Source organism: Carettochelys insculpta, chromosome 2 (assembly GCF_033958435.1).
Source record: "Carettochelys insculpta isolate YL-2023 chromosome 2, ASM3395843v1, whole genome shotgun sequence".
Lineage (NCBI taxonomy): Eukaryota > Metazoa > Chordata > Testudines > Carettochelyidae > Carettochelys > Carettochelys insculpta.
In genome coordinates, this window is record NC_134138.1 from 247,508,614 (window position 1) to 247,529,685 (window position 21,072).

At 45.0% G+C, this 21,072-nt stretch overlaps 1 protein-coding gene across 2 annotated transcripts in view; it reads left to right on the top strand.

Annotated features, from left to right (window-relative positions):
* Window positions 1–4,507: 4,507 nt before the first annotated feature.
* Window positions 4,508–21,072, top strand: part of ACBD5 (acyl-CoA binding domain containing 5) — a 49,453-nt gene continuing 32,888 nt past the window's right edge. The window contains exons 1-5 of one of the 2 annotated variants that reach the window (XM_074984907.1): window positions 4,508–4,615; window positions 5,104–5,275; window positions 8,667–8,787; window positions 11,197–11,269; window positions 15,857–15,968. In XM_074984907.1, coding sequence (XP_074841008.1) covers window positions 5,200–5,275; window positions 8,667–8,787; window positions 11,197–11,269; window positions 15,857–15,968 — 382 coding nt within the window. In that variant the 5' untranslated portion in view covers window positions 4,508–4,615; window positions 5,104–5,199. Of the gene's footprint in view, window positions 4,616–4,961; window positions 5,276–8,666; window positions 8,788–11,196; window positions 11,270–15,856; window positions 15,969–21,072 lie in introns of those variants that run through there. The other variant, XM_074984906.1, reaches the window with a different exon arrangement.

The following is a 21,072-nucleotide window of genomic DNA, read 5'->3' on the forward strand; positions in this document are numbered from 1 at the left end:
GGCACTGGTGTTAGTGTTCAGGACACTTTAATTTATACAGTATCAACAGTCGTTTTTGAGTAGCTTTGAAAGTGTAAGCTTCTCTACCAAAGCCCTAACCTGCCCAGCAGGTTCTTGTTCCAATGGAATGTACCGGCTCAGCAGGGCAAAGGCTCATCTACTTTAATCTCTGGGCATGTGGAGTTTTTTCTTTCCCACCACATAGCACATAATGTGACTAGATAACTGTCTTCCAATAGTATGTGTGGGTGTATAAAGTCAAAAAGGCTGTAAACTGATCCTATAACTCTGGTCAATTATTTCTCTTATCATAAAGGCAAGATGCTTTGCTTTGACATATTTTGGCATGATTTTCTGAAGTGCTAGCTGCTCAGCACTTTGGTAATTTAATTATGTATTTGATCTGTGAGTGGTAGTCTACAGGTATTTTCTTTGTTTATTAACTTATCTAAACATGAATTTGTAAGTCTAACTCTGGGCTCCTTCTGAAAATACTATAATTTTTAAATTAATGATATCCTTTTAATAATCTAAAACTACATGTGTATGTATACTGGCAGTTTAGAATTAATAGATATATGTAAAGTTAATCAGAGAACCAGTGGATGTGTGTATAAATGAGATTAGTATTTGAGAGAATGGGTGTGAGAAGAAAAGCAGTTAAATAGACTGAGGCTATGTCTACCCTATGAGATAAATTAGAATTTAATAAAATGGATTTTTTAACGCTGCATTTTATAAATTCGCATTTGGCTATCCTCACATCCCCACAAATTCCCCACAAAGTCAACTTATTGCTGCCACACTCAATCATCAAACATCAACTGTTGCAGCAGTGCATTGTGGAAACCTATTCCTCAGTTCCCTCATCCCTGTAGCATTCTGGGTATTTTTGCTGGTGCAGCATGGGAAAAAAATGCCCCGCAAATGGTTGCGGGTATGTGATATAATCTTCCCACATTGCATTGCCTTCATCCCATCCTGTGGAAAGCAAACAGCCATTTTTCCAGAAGGAAAAATAGGGCTTCAACAGAGATCACCAAATTAACTGAAATGTCTTGCTTCTATAACTGTATTGCTTTTTATAACTGAATTATCAAAGATTTTAACAAAAAGCAGCAGGTGTCTGTGTATTCTCAGCTGGCCCTCCAGCCACTTTTCCCTGTGCTAAGGGGGCCAAAGCTAGAAGAAAGAGAAGGACAGAAAAGAATAGGAGAAAGATTTTTGTTTTCCCACTTCACTACACAGTTGTCCAACGCAGAGGATGGAGCTCGCCAAATTCCAACAAGCAGAGTTGCTCAGGTGGGGAAGCCAACCCTGACTGACTGTTAGGGGGACAGACCACCTCACCCCATGGGGGCAGTTGGGCAGATTGGAGGATGAAGGGCCAGTTGACGAGGTCCTTCAGTGTTGCTCAGGCAGGGGTGGGCAGGTTCCTCATCACCATAGGGTGGGATATGAGGTCTGTGGCTGCAGAGACAGTTGACTTGATCCCCCCCACTGCACCAACTCCCCAAAAGTCTTAGCTGCCAGGAGAGACTTCCCCCACAACAAGCCTCCAAAATTATTTTTGGCAGGGGAGCATGGGGTCCATGGCTCAAGGGCCAGTTGAGATGGTCCCCGTGGCGGCCACAAGCTCCTAAAAGTCTTAGCCAGTGGGGAGGTTTCTCCTGGGCAGCAGCAAGCCCCTGAAAACCTTTCCCACCCTTGGACCCCTCACTGAGTGCAAGCCAGGGCATGGTGCTGCATGGTCCGCACTGAATGGCAAGCACATCCATTTACTGGGTCGAGGCCTAGCCACGTGATGTGGTTGGGGACAGGAAAAGATCCTGACTACATGGTGCCTGTCAGGGAAGAAAGAGGTGCTCCTGCACAAATGTAAACCACAGAAAAAAAGTTTCTTGGCCTCTCATACAAGCATGAGCCCCCTCCCCCCAACAGCCAAGCTGCCACTTGGTCAGTAGGGCATGGGCTGGCGCCAGTGCAGAGAAAAAGAAATCCAAGTGCTCAGCTTGTGGAGGTAGAGACAGAACCATGAAGCCATGTTGGGGCTATTTTTAATGGGTAGATACACTCACAGTGCCGATAGCAAAGAAGGAAAGAAACAAAGAAGTTTCTCAGCCTCTCATACAAGCCTGACCGGCCCCCAGCCACGGGCTTCCTGGTGCCAAATTCAAATTTGTGGACTTCCTGTTACCTAATTCCTGTGCACTTGGAGAGCAGCAGAGATAGAAGTGGCCAAAGTAAAGGAATGTGGGAGATTGTGGGATAAACAGAAGACACCTCAGGAGGTTAAAGAATTCCGTTGACATGGTCTTCTCTCTAAGGCAGCTGCAGGAGAAGTGCAGGGAGCAGAGGAAGCCACTCTACATAGCCTTCATCGACCTGACCAAGGCCTTTGACTTGGTCAGCAGGGATGGTCTATTCAAACTGCTCCACAAGATAGGCTGTCCTCCACGGTTACTCAAGATGATCCAGTCGTTCCATGAAGACATGAGAGGAACCATCCAATATGACGGCACATTATCGGATGCTTTCAGAATCAGGAGCGGCGTCAAACAAGGATGAGTGCTTGCTCTGACATTGTTCGGGATCTTCTTCGCACTCCTCCTGAAGCATGCCTTTGGATCTTCAACAGAGGGCATCTTGCTGCACACAAGATCTGATGGGAAACTGTTTAATCTTGCAAGGCTGAAAGCTAAGTCTAAGGTGTGAGAAGTCCTCATCAGAGACATGCTGTTCGCAGATGCTGCTGCTGTAGTGTCTCACACAGAAGACCAGCTTCAAAAACTGCTGGATCAGTTCTCCAAAGCGTGCAAGGACTTTGGGCTTACCATCAGCCTAAAGAAGACAAATGTACTCGGTCAGGATGTTGCTGAATCCCCATCAATCAGCATTGACAACTATACGTTAGAGGTCGTCCACGAGTTCGTTTACCTCGGGTCCACCATCCTGACACCCTGTCGTTGGACACTGAGCTAAATAGGAGGATCGGAAAAGCAGCCACAACTCTGTCCAGACTCAGCAAGAGAGTGTGGAATAACAACAAGCTGTACACTCACACCAAAATGCAAGTCTACAGAGCCTGCGTCCTCAGCACCCTCCTTTATGGCAGCGAGACTTGGACCCTGTATGCGCGCCAGGAAAAGAGGCTGAACGTCTTCCACTTGCGCTGCCTCAGGCGCATCCTCGGAATATCATGGAAGGACAGAGTGACCAACACCGCCGTCCTCGAGCAAGCTGGAATCCCAACCATGCACACCGTCCTCAGGCAGTGTCGACTCCGCTGGCTTGGCCATGTCCACAGGATGAATGATGGAAGGATTCCAAAAGACATCCTGTATGGTGAGCTAGCCTCTGGCAAAAGACCTCCCGGACGCCCCCAGTTGCGCTACAAAGATGTCTGCAAGAGAAACCTCAGAGAGGTAGACATCGAGCTGGACAACTGGGAAGAACTAGCGGATGACCGCAGCAGATGGAGGCAGGGGTTACACAAGGGCCTTCAGAAGGGCGAGATGAAGATCAGACAGCTAGCAGCGGAGAAGCGAGCACACAGAAAGCACAATAAGGACTTGCCAGACACCCACTACATCTGCAAGAGATGCAGCAAGCACTGTCACTCTCATGTGGGTCTTCATAGTCACAATAGACGCTGTAAATGAAGTCCTCAATTGAAACTTTAAAGGGTGCGATCCATAGTCTATGCAGACTGAAGGATGCCTTCTACATGGCACTTCCACACTAGCCTTCATTTGAACTTTTAAATTTGAACTTCACACTACACCCACCCACTTTTGAGCATGTTATGACATCCATCTTAGTGCTTCCTAAAATAGAAGTAATGGTATTTGAAGTGAAGACAGTGATGCTGTAAAATCAAGCCACCTGCCTTAAATTTGAATTTATCAAGTACTGTAGACATAGCCTGAGTGCGTTTGGGGGATCTATGTAAGGTGACCAAGGAGATACAGCTGCACCAGTCCACGAAAAGAAACAGAAAGGGAGAGGGAAAGCAAAGGGAGCACTAGAGAAGGGAGACGCTATGTGAGAGAAGAGAATATTGTTTCCTCAGCCCATTGTAATCTCGTTGCTTGTGATATTGAACATGAGCTGCAGCATTTCAGACACTCCACCCTTGGGCCTACGCCTTAAATCCGCGTTGGTCCCAGCAGGTGACGGAAAGAACGAGCAGTCCCGAGACAAAACGATACTTGTCCCGCACAGGGAGTGTCCCAGGGCGGCTGGCCGTGCACCCTGCAGTCAGGCGCGGGGGCCGGCCAGCGCGGAGCTGCGAGAGGAAATGGTTGTGGGTTCGAAGCCTTTGGGACCCCCAGTGGCTCTCCCATACTATTACGCTCACGCGGAGGCTTCACTCCCTGCGCGGTAGGGCCCGCGCCTCTCCCAGCGCAGGACCCTTCCCCGCAGGCACAGCGCGACCCAGCCTGGGCTCGGGGCGCTAAACGGAACCAGCCAGGCACAGGCACAGGCACGGTTACCACCCACCGCTAGGCCTCACACCGGAAGCGGAGCGGCAGCGCGGACTACATTTCCCAGAATGCCTCGGGACAGGGGCAAGTTGATAGCAGCGGGTGGGAGACATTACAGCGGGGCGAGGGTAAGTGTCGCTTGTCAGCTGGAGGGGAGGGGGACGGGGAGGCAGGACCAGCTGCCTGTGTTTCGGCGGTGGTGTTCATTCGTACCGCGGGCGGGAGGCGCGGCGCGGCGCGGCGCGTCCGGGCCATTTATGGTTGATCTTGGCAACTGCCGGGTTGTGTCGCCTGGAGCGGCGGGTTTCGGGGGTGGGGGGGAGCCCCGAGGGGCGGCGGGGGAAGGTGAGGACAGTGTCCTGCAGCGGGGGAGGGGGGAGCTGTCGAGGGGTAGGACGGTATCGGGAGGCGGGGGTGAAGCGGGGCGGCTGGGAGGGGCAGGGTGAGAGTTGCAGAACAGGTGCGTACAGCGAGGGTGGCAGCCTGGGGCAGGCGAGATGGGCTGGGCCCTGCTGCCCTTTGCCCCGTCTCCCCCGAGCGGGCCGCTCTTGCTTCGAGCGGCGACCCAGGCCGGGGCGGAGCAGCCGCCCATTGCTCTCCCCCTGTCTCCGGGCAGTTGGATGCAGGCGCCTCGGGGAGGGGAAGCTGCTGCCGCGCGCTGCCCCGGACACCCCTTGCGGCCGGCAGCGCCTGAGGAGGCGGCGGCGGCGGCATGGCGGAGACCGGCTCGGTGCACGAGACCAGGTTTGAAGCGGCCGTGAAGGTGATTCAGAGCTTGCCCAAAAATGGTAAGTGAGGGGACTGTCCGTGCGGGGCTGGAGGAGGCGGGAGCCCTGCGGCCTTGGGCGGTCGCCTGCCCCTCCTCCTCCTTCAGGCCGCTACGGGCTTGGCACTTTCCCTAGCGATCGTCGGCTGTCTGCTCGCACCGCTCCCCTCCCCCACAGCTCATTGCAGCCCCCTCGAGAGCTCTCCAGGAGGGTACCTGGCAGGCAGCTGGCTTGTGGCGTCCGCAGGGGTAGGCAGTCTCTGTTGGAGGAAGAGGGGAGTGTCTGAGAGACACCAGCCCTTAAACGTGGTGACAGCGCTGTCTCTGACACTGATCCTCTGGCCCAAAGGCTTATTCTGAACTTAGTTGATCAGCCACTTAAAGACATGGCATCATCTACAGCATGGGTGTCCAACCTTTTGGCTTGCCTGGGCCGCATTGAGTGAGGAGGAATTGTCTTGGGCTGCATATAAAATATATAATATAGTTAATGTATATAAATCACATAATAATGTTAAAAGTTTACGATCTTGTGGGGCCTCATTACTTACTAGCTGTCCAGGGCCGTGGGTTGGACATGCCTGATCTACAGTTTTCTCATGTTAGCAATCAGTAGTGCAATAAATCCTTCACGTCGCTGTAAAGTTTTCAGGGGCCCAGCAGGTCAAGTTTTAAAATATCCTTTTGGCATTTTTTTCTTCCTAATTCAGCATGTGTTTAATCATTCCTGATGCCACAAAGTAAATATCTTTGCTTATCATGCTCTAGGCATGCAGTTTGTTTACATAGGAGGTTGTGGATGTAAATAGTAGAATGTTAGAACTGGAAGGGACCTCAAGAGGTCATGGAGTCCAGTTCCCTGCCCTCTTGGCAGGACCAAACACCATTTAAATCATCCCTGATAGGTGTCTATTGAACTTGCTCTTAAATATCTCCAGTGATGGAGATTCCACAACCTTCCTAGGCACCTTATTCTAGTGTTTAACCAGCCTGACAGTTAGGAAGTTTTTCCTAATGTCTGATGCAAACCTCCCTTGCTGCAGTTTAAGCCATTGCTCCTTGTCACAGGCCAAGGAGAAGAATTTTTCTCCATTCTCCTTTTAGCCCTCTTTGAGGTACTTGAAAACTGCTGTCATGTTCCCTGTGAATCTTCTCTTTTCTAAATTAAACAAGCCCAGTTCTTTCAGTCTTCCATCATAGCTCATGTTCTCTTGGCCTTTAATCATTCCTGTTGCTCTTCTCTGGACCTATTCCAATTTCTCCACACCCTTCTTGAAATGTGGTGCCCAGAACTGGACACAATACTCCAATTGAGGCCTAATGAGCACTGAGTAGGGAGGAAGAATGACTTCTCGTGTCTTTCTCACAACACTCCTGTTAATATATTCCAGAAGCATGTTTGCCTTTTTGGCAACAGCATCACACTGTTGACTCATATTTAGCTTGTTGTCCACTATGACCCCTAAGTCCCTTTCTGCAGTACTCCTTCCTAGACAGTCACTTTTCATGCTATGTATATATAAAAATATGAATGCAGCTAATTGTTTCTTTCTAAGTGGAGTACTTTGCATTTGTCCTTATTAAACTTCATCCTGTTTGCTTCAGACCATTTCTCCAGTTTGTCCAGGTCATTCTGAATTCTGATCCTATCCTCCAAAGCAGTTGCAACCCCTCCCAGCTTGGTATCATCTGCAAACTTAATAAGTGTACTGTCTGCCAATATCTAAATCGTTGATGAAGATATTGACTAGAACTGGTCCCAAAACATATCCCTGCGGAGCTTCGCTTGTTATGCCCTTCCAGTGTGACTGTGAACCATTAATAACATAAGAACATAAGAATGGCCATGCTGGGTCAGACCAAAGGTCCATCCAGCCCAGTATCCCGTCTGCTGACAGTGGCCAATGACAGGTGCCCCAGAGAAGTAGAACAGAAGACAATGATCAAGTGATTTATCTCCTGCCATCCATCTCCTGCCCTTGTACTGAAGCCTAGGGCACCATACTTTACCCCTGGCTAATAGCCATTTATGGACCTAACCTGCAAAAATTTATCGAGCTCTTTTTTAAACCCTAATAGAGTCCTGGCCTTCACAGCCTCCTCCGGCAAGGTTGACTGTGCTCTGTGTGAAGAAAAATTTCCTTTTATTAGTTTTGAACCTACTACCCATCAATTTCATTTGGTGTCCCCTAGTTCTTGTATTATGGGAAAAGGTAAATAATTTTTCTATATTCACTTTCTCCACACCATTCATGATTTTATATACCTCTATCGTATCGTCCCTCAATCGCCTCTTTTCCAGACTGAAAAGTCCCAGTCTCTCTAGCCTCTCCCCATATGGGACTACTCTCTGAGAATGGTTATCCAGCCAGTTATGCACCCACCTTATAATAGCCCCATCTAAGTTGTATTTGCTTAGTTTACTGATCAGAACATCATGCAAGACTGTGTCAAATGCCCTACTAATATCAATATTTTGCTCATTCTCATTTCCCCTTCTTTGCAAAAGCAGGAGAAGATATATTGCCTCCATGAAATCCCTAATATGATTTTATATGATTTCACAGCTATCATTGTGAATTTGTTAGTTGGAAGTGTAAACAAAGGGATTAAATGAGTTTGAAGACTTTCAGAACTTGAGGGCAAGATTTTTTTTTTCTTAGAGTTTTTCTTTGTTGCTGCTATCAAATAGACACTCTGTGTTTTATATGAGCAGAAAAGCCAAAAATTCATCCAGACTGATTTAAACTATAATTGATTTTATGAAGGCAAAAATTAAAGGATCATTATCAGCTTTTTTTAAACAGCTGATATAGGTTTCCACTTACAAGTTACTTTAGAAGTGCCTGAATGTGAAGTCCCTCTGCCAAATAATCGCATTTTCCTTTTTATGCAAATGTTTTGTGTTACTGAGAAAAGAGTGATAGATAGTTTCACACTTGACAGATCAGAGATCAACATATTTCACTATTTTTTCATTTTGTTTACTTTCAGCATTTGACAACACTTTGTATACTATTTGCTATAAGTAAAAAAAAATAGTTTTCAAAATCAAGACAAATGTGGTGAAGTTAACTTTGTCCCTTCAAAATAATCAGAGTGACTTCTTTAAGATCCTGTCTGAATGTGGAGCTTAAAGTCCAGAGTCATTGATCATACAGCCCCTTTAACTAGGTCTGAAATTTTCCCTCAGTCAGTAAACGTTCAATCTGGGCCTAATCCAGCAATGTGTTAACCCTTACTGTCTTCATTGACTTCAGAGGGAATTATACCTTTTGAGAATCAGACACTTTATGATGCTGTGAGTTATAAAAAGTGCAGGTTAATTGTTAATATTTTTGTGGGCAATGTGTAACATGGAAATTGACACTAAAGATATTAGTCTATTAATATTAAAATACATTTTTCACTAGGTTCATTCCAGCCAACGAATGAAATGATGCTCAAGTTCTATAGCTTTTATAAGCAAGCAACCCAAGGACCCTGTAACAGTCCAAGACCTGGATTCTGGGATCCTATTGGTAGATATAAATGGTAATAGCACATGAGAGGTTGGTTGGTTGGTTATTTGTACTGAAAGTTTTTCTGAGCACACCTTGTTCCTTTTTAAAGACCTCAGTTAATAAAACGTGTGTGTGTGTGTGTGTGTGTGTGTGTGTGTGTGTGTGTGTTCGTTCAAGAAGTCCATTCCTTTGAGAGTGAAATTGGTAATGTGTATGAGATGCCTGTGCCAGCCATTAAATTTAAATGAGGATTGCTTTCTCAGCATTGGGGAGAGAACATTCCCTTTGCTGCTACAACTGAGGAGGATGCTGCTTGGGCAGATCTCACTACAGTACCTCTGCAGTATTTCCTCCTCTCCCCAGAATTTAAGGGAGCCCAAATTAGCTTGTAGCTGTTGGAGGACAGTACTCTTAGGCTTTGACAATAAGTTCCCTCTCACCTGACTGCCTGTGCCTGAGATGGCTCCATTACTGAACAGCTGATTTGCAAGGTGGATGGAGAATCTAACAGTAGGAAGAACAAGATCAAATGAGATAAGAACAGGACTTAGAAGAAAGGAATTCTGTGTTCTTATCTCTGTTTTGCAATAGGTGTCTTCTGTGGCTTTAGTCAAATCACCAGGCTGCATCTACACATGCCCCTTATTCTGGAAGGGGCATGGTAATGAGCAGCCTCAAAAATACTAATGAGCTATGGATGTAAACTTCCTGTGCCTCATTAGCATATGACCACATGATTTGGAGTCCAGAAGAAGCTCTTTTGGACTCCAAAATAGACGTGTTGATGTGTGGCCCATGGGAATCTTCCAGAAGGAAAATCTCCTGGAAGCCCCCTCTTCCTCAAGTAGGGTTTCCTTCAGGAAGATCCTGGTGGGCTGTGCATCTGTATGTCTGTTTTGGAGTCCGGAAGAGCTTCTTCTGGACTTCAAATCATGTGGCCATATGCTAATGAGGTGTGGGAAATTTACATCCGTGCCTCATTAGCATCTTCCAGGCTGCTCATTACCATACCCCTTGTTCCAGAAGGGGCATGTGTAGATGCAGACTGAATGTTTATATCTGAGTTTTCCAGTGTATAAAATAAAGATACTGTAACACTAGTACATAGTTCACAGATAAACATGATAATTAACATTAGTAAAGCACTTTACAAACCCTAAAGTGAATCAATGTGCACACCAAGTCTTCAGGATTTGAGGAGGAGATGACTATGGTTTATTCAAGCATTAAGTTCGAAAAGGATTTAAATAATTTTTAAAAATATTGGCAACTGTATGGAACCCAGCTCAAGCATCTGAGGTTCATTTCTGTGGGAAGAGACCTAAAAAATAATCATGGCTTGCTATGTATTTAAAGTTGATTAGTTAGTTAAGACTGCAATTCCTCTGAAGAATAATCTTGCTGATGGTTTGTTTATTCGGTGGCATGTATGGCCTCCCAAAAATGCCAAGGCCACCTCTGCAAAAGATGGGATCCATGTCAGGGATCCATGGTGGTAGGAGGCACCTCCCTCTCCTTTTAATAATTGAATCTACATATTTACTTTAATTATGAGATTAATTGTAGAAAATGTCAGTAACTTATAACAAATGTTGACGGGAAGAAGTTACAAAAGGGAGCCAGACTGAACTAGTCCGAGCAAGAAGGCATTTTGATTTAACTCAAGGACTGGGTTAAGATCATGCTGCTTAAGTAAGAAAAAGTGTAGAACCAAAACTGGTTTTTTAAAAACAAGGCCTCTCTTGGTAGACAACATAATTTTCATCATTCCTATTTTTGGTCCTTTTAAAGAAGGAGACTCTTGCATACTCCTTCCGAAAGGGAGGGACTGTGTAGATGCCACTGTAATGTACATTGTGTTAGAGATAAGTCCACAATTTTATCTTTAGGCTGGAACTTTCCTGTTTGAGTAAGGCTTAATAGAAAATATTAAATGGACCTGTATATAATTCTGGCTGAATTTATACAACGATGGCAATATGTATAAAACCAGTGCTTTTTTTGTGCTGGTACTTGCCACTGGTGAGTACTGGCACCTCAGCAGCCCTAGCCATGGGATTAACTGTGGGATAGGGGTGGGGAGCTGGCTGAGTACCGGCTTTTTTTTTTTTTTTTTTTAATACAAAAAAGCACTGTATAAGACTAATATAAGAATACCTTTTTGAAGGTCTCTCTCAAAACTGATCTTCTCCAACACCGAACAGTCAGTCAGTGTTTAGAAGCGAGAATCAAACTTGACAGTTCAATTTCTTATCCACCGGATCGTAAAACATCTTGGTAGATGTACAGTTAACGTGATTAATGCACCCAAATCAGCTAGTTTAGTTGTAGAGTTTTAAAACACACAAATGCAGGCACAATAAGAAAGACTACTTAAGACTGGTATGAAAAATATAGGCAGACCATGAATGTTCTGATGATGTTTGTTTTTTGTTTTTAGGGATGCTTGGAGTGCTCTGGGGAATATGCCCAAAGAAGAAGCCATGATAGCATATGTTGAAGAAATGAAAAAGGTAAGAGTAATTTAAATTTATGTATCTTCTAAAGTATCTTTATTTTTAGAACATTAGAAAAATAAAGAAAATATTTCACCGGCTAATAGGATTTCATTCCTTTTGTGAGCTTGCTGAATTAACTTAACCCTAAATTGTCTGGTGGTAATAGTTTTGAATTTGAAGAGACCTAAGGAACCTGTTGACATAGGCTTTGTCTACACTAACCCCACAACTTGAAAAGGGGCATGACAATGAACTTAATCGAAAGATGCTAATGAGGCACCTCCATGAATATGCAGCACCTTGTTAGGATAAAGGCTGCCGCGGCACTTCAAAAAGTGCTGCTTTTGATTGCATGTGGGTTGTCTGCATGGGGTCCTTTTTGAAAGGATGCCATGCACTTTGAAATCCCCTTATTCCTATTTGGTTATAGGAATAAGGGGATTTTGAAGTATGTGGGGTCCTTTCGAAAAGGACCCCATGTAGATGAGCTGCACTCAGTCAAAAGAGGCACTTTTGAAGTGCTGTGGCCGCCTTTATGCTAACAAGGTGTTGCATATTCATGTCAGCTCCTCATTAGCATCTTTCGATTAGGTTCATTGTCATCCCTCTTTCCAAGTTCTGGGGCTAGTGTAGACATAGCCGTAATGTTTTAAATGACAGGCCCAAATACAATGCATTTCTGGCAAGTGAGCTGTAGGGAAGCACTGGAACTGAAACTGCACCTGATTCAGAGCAAACTCGGGAAAGAAAGCAAAGGAGCTCAAAGAGGAAAAAGCTAAATTTACAGTAAATTTTGCACCTGAATTCTGGTTTGAAATATGGTGGGAAGCTGATCCATGGCATGGCAATATCCCATTTTTTAGGTACTCATCCACTGCTAGAGGTGTCCAAATGGAAGTCTGGGGTGGGGGAAGACAGGAAGCCTGTCAGTACTGGTTCCTGTGGATCAGGAGTGGGAGCTGAAGCTGTTGCTTTATCAAACAAGAGTTCTGGCTCCTGGATGCTTGGTCTAAAGACACATTATGCTGAGTTGCTCACCCAGGCATGCACACACTCCCTCCGAGGTGCTCTCCCCCTTTCACCACATACTTTTTTTTTCTCCTTCCCACCCTAATATTATTATTGTGTTTTGCAATTTCTTGGTACAGTCTACTGAAATACATATTCTCTAATTTTATTCTTTCAAAGTTAAATTTAATTCTTTGAGTAGTAAGGTGTAAAATACCTAATCTGTTCTGGCTGGTGTAATTATGATTATTAGGTTTATTGCCATGTTGTGCTTTGTCATTCATTATAAAAAGTATACAGACAAATAATATCCTTCCAGATTGTAATTTCTTGTACTCACGTTGGCACTGCCAGTTTAATAAAAGTGGGAAAAATTAGCTAAACACAAAACTTTAGATATTGTAAAGTAACTTGAAATGTGATTATGAATAATGTGGTTGCAGGTCAGACACTAACAGCAGCGGCAAAGTTAGATGTTAGTTTAAGTCACATTCATGATTGTGGCTGGAAAAGGTAAATGCCAAAGTAAGGAGACAAACAAATTTACTTCTTACTAGAACAGAAGAAAAGCTTTAATCTTAAACTTTAAAATAGGTTTTAGCGGAGTGAAAAATAGTTGATTGAAGTAGGGTAGATAATGACAGTAATTCAGTGTGTCTGTTCAGAGAAAGTAATTTTTGTTTGTTTCACTCTACTTAAGATAGTATATAAAGTATCAGACTTATCTTTCTTTCTGATTTCTGTGTTCAGGCTCCAGAAGAGAGAGCTCCAGGTTTGTGATTGAGACTAGTTTGCTGTATTATCTCCCAATGGTTCTAAATTTACATACAAATAAAACCACGTTTGAAGAGTGTGAGTGTGAGAGAGAAAATATAATATAGAGTGCTCCTATAAGCTAATTTCTAAGTTACCTGCAAAAAGGCTAGGCTAAGGCTACACTGTGATTTCTGTTTTGGTATACATTTGCATCCCAAAATAGAAACTGTGAAGCAGTGTAGCCTGCACCAGGTTCAAAATAAGATGCCTCGAAATTTTATTTTGAGGTAGGGCTACAGTATAGCCCTTGCCCTAGAGTTTTCAGGTGTTTGTTAGCCTCTGGAATCACAGGTAAAGCTTCTACCCGCCTCCCCTGCCAAAAGAAAAGAATTTGAAATGGTTCTGCTTCCCCATGCTGCATTCACATCCCCAGCTAGTGGCTCTCTGCCACATGCCTGCGGCAGTGGCATACGCTCCATTTAGGTTTGCAATGTGGCTGGGGATTATACCCCACAGGTATTGGGGTATAATAGGTTAGTGGCGATGTGGGGGATGAGGAGAGATATGGGGGTTTGAAGGGATCTTGACTGGGAATAGGTGATGGGGGCACAGGTGGAAGTGGCAGGACAGGGATTTAGCTTTCCCCAGGGCAAGCTTCACCTGCCACCCACACATATAGACTTGGCACCCATCCCCTTACTACTCATTGCCTTCTCCAACTGTTGATAAGGGTGGAAAATAGAGCCTAAGGTGTCTAAGTAATACCTGTGGCAGCACCTGTGCTCAGTTAACCCACTCTAGCACAGAGGCTCCCTGCTCCAGAAAGACTGCAGTGTGAGGAATTCCCTCTAAGCTTTATGGCCTTGTGGCTGCTCAGTAGGCTGTCGAGCAGGCAGGGAGAGGCACCCTTCCTCCAGTCCCAGGCCAGCCAGAGCTTGTGGCTCAAAGCTGCTGTGTTGAGAGAGGCCTGAGGAGAGTCGTCTTGCCCCACCCCAGAGCCCTCACCCCTAGCTAGAGGCCTCTTACTCCCCTTCCCCACCCCCACACCAACCCCCTGTCCCAGCCCTAAGCCCCTTCCCTCACTCTAAACCCTCAACCTCATACCCAACATATATCATCTCCCTATTGATGCGTATAACAAAATTCTTCCCACACATGGATGTAAAATATTAGAACATGGGCTCTGAATTTACAAATCTTCCATATATCCTACTTTGCTGTGTGCAAATGACCATTTTAAAATAGCAATATGTTCCAGTTTAAAATAATTAGCTATTACTATGATGTCTTGTTTAACCAATACCTGTTTTTCCAGGATTTTGCATTTGTCACTGGTGGAGATTTATATATTGGCTTGGTTGAGCTGCCATGGATAATGTTTGAAATGGATTTGTCTGTATATAATTATATTCTTTTTGAGGATAACATAGACAAATTGCAGGTGTAAGTGTGTATTGCTTTTTTTAAAAAAACAAAACAAAACATGTGCCCACAAAATGTACAGCTCAGCTCACCCAACTTTGTTTGGCCCACCTCAGCACCCACACCAACTGGGAAGAGAGTTTGATTCTGGCTCTGTGCAGAAAATATATGGAGGGACATATATATTGGTCATCAAGGCAGCTTCCCTATCTCCAAAGCTGAAATGTGACAGATAAGAGCCAAAGTCCTTTGGCTCCAGTAGTGCTCACCTAAAATGTCCAAAGGACTTTCTCAACAAAACTCCTATTAAAATTTGTTGGTGCTAAAGCCTAGTATGATTCAAAAATTGTCCGTATTATGTGGGTGGGTTTTGTGGGGTATGTGGGAGAACAGTAATTGCATTTGTGTGTGTTTGATGTAGTTTCAGTTGAGTTGCCGTAGCTTCTTTTGCCGCTACTTGCTACTTTGCCTGATGCCTTCTTTGGGGGAGGGCTTACCATAGCTACTGCTGCTGTTTTGCAGGAAGAGGGTTTGCTGCTACTGATGCCTGCATCTTTTCCTGGAACTGTCTTACCAGGGGGAGTTAGCACAAGCCACTCAAGTGGCTTAAGAAATATTGGAAGTTAGTGATAAGGTTTGACAGACGGTTGTATTGCCAGTTTTGGCAGCTTTGCAGTCATCTCTGTTCTGTCTGTCTGACTGCATCCCTTGCTGTTATATGAATGCCTGTTCTGGTGCTACCCATGTTAGATTAATAAATTGAAAATCTGATCCAGCTCGAACTGACTTTGAGGGAGCAGGATTGGATCCTAATTTTCTGTCTTGATCATGCAGTTTAGACTGGTCTTACTTGGTTCCATCCTGTTTGCTGTGGACAGTGGCTTTGCTTTTTTGTTTTTAGGTGGAGCTGGTAAATTAGAAGGGCACAATAAACATTCCTAATATGGTGCTTGTGCTCAGCCAAAAGAGGATGGGATATGGAAAATAAAACGAACATTCTGTTTGGAAGGAGCTTCTTCAGTTCCATTTTCCCCAAGAAAAAAACGGATTAAAAAGCAGATTGCTCTTGATGACACGCACCTGTCTATCTAATTTCTGCATGACTTAGTCTGAAATTGCTGGGATAATAAATGTTAAAATTAGTAATTGATATGTTGATGGAGTCCTTAATGACAATGAACTGCTTTAAAAATCCCGAAGTTGTTTTGCTTCTGATTGAATTTATGGTCTGCTATTTGGTGAATGTTCTACGTAATGTTAAAATATAGAATTGTACAGTATATTATAGGGTTTATTTTGTTACATGTTGTTGCTATATGAGTATTGCAGCAACCATAAGGCAATTTGGCATCAAGTTATCAAATGAATCATTAATATATTGTTTCACAAGACATTTTGGTTTTTGGGCTTGTACAGATTCTTGAGAGTATGCCAATGACGGAAAAGGTTGAAGAATTACTGCAAGTGCTAGGCCCATTCTATGAAATAGTAGAGGAGAAAAAGAACAGAGGATCTGGCCTAACATCAGGTTTGAATAAATACCTTCTACTTATTTTGTACTGCAAATAATAATCAAATTCAGACTATTAATTAATTTTTCATTCTTTTAATTTCTATGAATTTTAAAGCTAAATATTGCATATTTCTATTTAATTCCTTCACCATATGCCAGTCCGACTGGAGAAAGTCTCTAAATATTTAGAAGGTAGGAATGATAAATTCAGTATAAATCCATCTCATTGTTTTATGTGCTGTAATTTTCTGCAATGTTTGTGAGTTCTGGGTTTGTCACCATTTTTTTTATTTAAAAATAAAAACACTACTGGGAAGTCCAGCATCATGTTTGGAACTTAACCAAATGTTTTCAGTTCTGGAGAGGATAGCATCACTAGAGAGGGTCTATTTGCTGAGAATTAAAAAAAAAAATTGAGTTTCTGTTTCTCAAGAAGAACAGATTTTTAAATTCTGCTTTTTACTACACCCTGTTTGTGGGTATGTGCAAGCAAACGAGCTGTGTGCTATAGTTTGCAGTTTGTTTATTCACTCTCATTCAGGTTGAGAAACTTTTTTTTGCTGTCCTTCAATTTTTTGAATTATGTACACTTCAGCACAGGTGTGCATGAGATTTCACAGACAAATAATAAAGGACCTGTAGTCTTTCTCTCACTTGCAGTTTGCATTACCCAGTATTTGAATACAAGAGAGAAGGGACTAGTCAATAGCTCCAACACACCCTTCCCCCTGTACGCTAACCATTGTAAATTTTTAACATTCGGTGAATATCTGACAGGCGGCAAACCCATTAATTTTGTAGTTCTGTAAAAGGCCCCGTGGCAACTATTATTTTGCAACATGATTGTAGTTTATAGATGATTCTCTGAAAATGTTTTGATAATTAGACTGTTGAAATATTACAGGTAAGGTTGTTTGTTTCCATCTTGGCTTAAAAACCTGACTAATTCTTAAAGCTAGAATTGGATATAGGTAATTATGTTTGGAACAATTTCTAACAAATTGGTCTGTTCTACAGTTGAATTTTTATATAAATTTTAAAATAACTTGACACACTGGTTTTAAGCAACTTTTTGCATTTTTACAATTCAAAAATAGCTTTGTTTAATTGCCAGAGTTTAAGCCAGTTATATGGTTGAATAGATTTTTCATATACTGGAGGGGAAAATAATGGCTGGATTTTTTAAATGACTGCTTTAAAAGCAGGGTCACTTTTTTTCAGCTAAGATTGCATATGATTCAGATCTGTTATTTAAATACTTCTAGGCAGCTGGATTGATGGGCAATATTGTAATAGAGTATCCAGAGATTCAGGTCTATGATCTGCATAATAAGGTATAGAGAGCCAAAAGCCACTTTTAATGAGTAGCTAAATCTAAATTAACAGAGAATCCATAGGTAACCCCGACCAAAATACATTGAATCCTAAATTTGTTAGTCCAACGAATATATTTTCTTAACATCAGAAAAACTAATATGATTTTAAGGTTTGTTCTGCCTCTAACTCTGCTGAGCTCTGAGTATCTCTTTCTTGGCAAACATTAACTCACTTCTTGACTATTAACAGTTCATAAACATTTTTATTACACAAAAATTCTAAATGTCAAAGAATGCCCTTGCAGCTGTTAAGGCAGAGATGGGGAACCTATAGCCCACAGGATGGATCTGGCGTGTGGCTTGCCTTGATGCAGCCCCGGAAGCTTTCCCCAGCTCCTTGGCAGGGTGAGCTGGTGCTGTCACTCCAGCCATGTGGGGTACTCTCTGCTTGACCGAAGTGCCAATTTGACCCACTGCAAGTGCAAGGAAACTGTCTCTGTGCTTGTTTGAAGACTCCACACTTGTCATTCCCACTGCCTGGGAATCATGGCCAATGGTAGGGGGAGCCATCTCTTTACCCCTTACCCACTCCCAAGTGACACTAAGCCAGGTGCCTCAATCTACTGGCCTCTCCTGCCCAAAAAACCCCAGCTCCAACCTGCTCTTGCTCAAACCCTGGATCTCCTCCCCTTTGCACCCTGCACTAAACCTTTCCTCTTGGTTCAACCCCAGAGCCGGGGGGGCTTATAAAATGTACTAGTCACAGGCCCCTAGAAGAGTTAATTGGTCTGGGGGAGCGCCCTGAGTTGTGCTGCCCCCACCATGGGGCTGGAGCTTGAGGTGAGTGTGTGTCACTTTTTACTACTTCTCCTCACTTGAGGGCCAGTGCAGTGAGGTTTTTGTTTTGTTTCTCACTTGCATGTGGCTGCTGACTGATTTTTCTTTTTTTCCTCTGGGTCAGTGGCCCATGCCTCAAAATACATTTCCCCTTTTATGTTAGTATTTTAAAATGGAGTGAGCAACCTTCTGACTTCCTGACAAATGCTCAAAAATGCGACACTCAACCCTGTGCTGAATAGATCAAGAACTTTCTAAAAAATCATGACTGGTGTGGAGAAGGAGAGAGTAAAGGAGCATTACGTACCCCTTCATGTAACATAAGAGCAAAGGGTCATCCAATGAAATTAATAGGCAGGAGGTTTAAAACAAACAACTGGAAGCATATCTTCTTGTTGGGGATGTTATGAAGGCCAAAAGTATAACTGAGTGGAAAGAAGAATTAGTTAAGCTCATGGAGAGTGAGATCTATCCGTGACTATTAGCCAAGATGATCAGGGATGCAATCCCTATGCCCTTAAGTCTCTGACTGCTAGATGCTGGGACTGAACAGTGGACTAGAACATGTAGTAATTGATCTGCTCTGTCAGTTCCCTCTGAAGCATCTGGCCTTGGTCACTGTTGGAAGACAGGATGCTGGGCTAGAAAGGCCATTGATCTTGATCTAATACAGCCATTCTTATATTGGAGTGTTAAAAACCTGTGGTTCAGACTTTCAGACTAACAAAAGTTCCTAAATTTTTTGAAGATTTGCTTCTGCTTCTCTTTCTTCAGGTTCAGACAGCAGGTTAGCTAGAATTGGTTCAGTTACAGTAATCTGATGCAGGTTTCATGAAAGAAAAGTTAGATTTTCTGTAAATGCCTGGCACGTGACAGGTGACCAGAATTACAAATCTGGGGGTAGGTTTACACAGCAGTTAGTTCAAAATAACTATCCTAGTAGCTACACAATGCAACTGCTGTTTCAGAATAAGTAGTTGGCTTATTTCAAAATTGGTAAACCTCATTCTGGCTACGTCTACACTAGGACACTATGTTGATGTTGTGTATTTTGAAGTAACAACATCAAAATAGGCTACTTAGATGCGTATCGTCCACACGTCCTCCGGAGCTGGTGCTGTTGATGTTCAATGTCGAAGTAGTGATGGGGAACATTGAAAGGGGCTGCCCTGGACGGAAAAGCGGAGTGTCCGCACACACAAGCGCCCTCCTTCGACATAAGGGGCCAGGAAAGCCTGTGTATGGGGTCACAGGGTGGACTAACCCTTCCGGGGCAACAGCAAGCTGCTCCTTTAAAGGGCCCCTCCCAGACACACCCAGCCTGCGCAGCATGATGTTTGCGGAGTGCTAGCCACACTCTCGTAGACCAAGTCACAGCAGCCATGGACCCTCAGCAGCAGCACCTGGAAACCTTCCAGGTTGTCACCCAGGGAGCAAGCACCCTGCTAGGTGCTGCACAGGAGGCCGTCCAGCAGCTCCTGGCAGGGGAGCCTTCCACAGAAGCAGACAGGGATGCCCCTGACCACTGCGCTCCCCTGTGGCTCCCCCACCGAGTGCTCTGCCATCTCTGGAGCTACCTCACCAGCTCCGAGTGGTGGGAGCAGCAGGTCATGGGGGAGTGGGATGACAACATGTGGCTGCAGCACTTCTGCATGTGCTGGCAGACCTTCCTGGAGCTCTGCCGGTAGTTCACCCCTGCACTGAGGCGCCAGGACACCTGGATGCGGCGCGCCCTCCCTGTGGAGAAGAGGGTCGCAATAGCTGTCTGGAAGCTGGCAACTCCAGACAGCTACCTGTCCATGGGCCACCAGTTTGGAGTGGGAAAGGCCATGGTCGGGCTGTCGTCATGGGGGTAAGGAGGCCTGGGCATGCACCCACTGGGGGGGGGGCGGTCCTGGGGAGGGAGGGGGCCGGGTGGAGGTCTGGTGAAGGAGGGGTGCCTGGGGGGGAGGTGCTTGGGGTGTGTGTGTGTGTGTGTGTGTGCGCACGCGCGCCTGGGAGGGAGGGGCTGGGCTGGGGGTGCCCAGGATGGGAGTATCTAGGGGGAGGAGCCTGGGGCATTCTGCACACCCTCATGGGTGCTTGTGTCCTCTCACCACAGGTGGTCCATGCACTCAATGCCTTGCTGCTCCCGAGTGTTGTCCAAGTTGGGGACCTGGACATGGCTGTTGCAGGATTCACTGCTGTGGGGTTCCCGAACTGCTTCGGGGCCCTAGACAGGACCCATACCCCCATCCACACCCCGGACCACAGCGGGGGATGATACATAAACTGGAGGGGCTACCGCTCTGTGGTCCTGCAGGCCATGGTGGACAACTGGGGCCACTTTCAGGATGTCTACGTGGGCTGGCCCAGCTGTACACACGACACCTGTGTCTTCTGGAACTCAGGCCTGTGCCCCTGGCTGGAGGCAGGGATCTACATCCCCCAAAGGGATCTCCCTCTGGGGGACATCACTGTGCTCCTTTGCCTCGTGGCAGATGTGGCCTATATCTGCCCACCCTGACTCATGCACCCCTATGCCGGCTACTTCAGTGCCAGCCAGGAGCAGTTCATTAGTTGCTTGAACCACGCCCGCCAGGTGGTGGAGAGGACCTTCAGCCCTTCGGATGGCCGGTGACTGTGCCTCCTTGCCCACCTGGATGTCAGCCTCCAGAACATCCCCCATGTGTGCTGCATGCTCCACAACATCACTGAGAGCAAGGGGAAGCCTTCGTCCAGAAGTGGACAGTCAATGCCGGCACAGGCTTCCCCCAGCCAGCCACCGCACCCAGTCACCAGGCCCGTTGTGAGGGGTCCCTGTGGGCCCATTTTGATCAGGGAGACCCCTGAGCACCTCCCTGGCCATCCCTGGCAGGCCTCCCACACACCACCCCCAGCACCTGCACACTATCGCCCCAACAAGCACACGTCTCACAGGGTTCTTTGAAAAATAAAACAGTGGATTACTGAATAACTGATAAGAC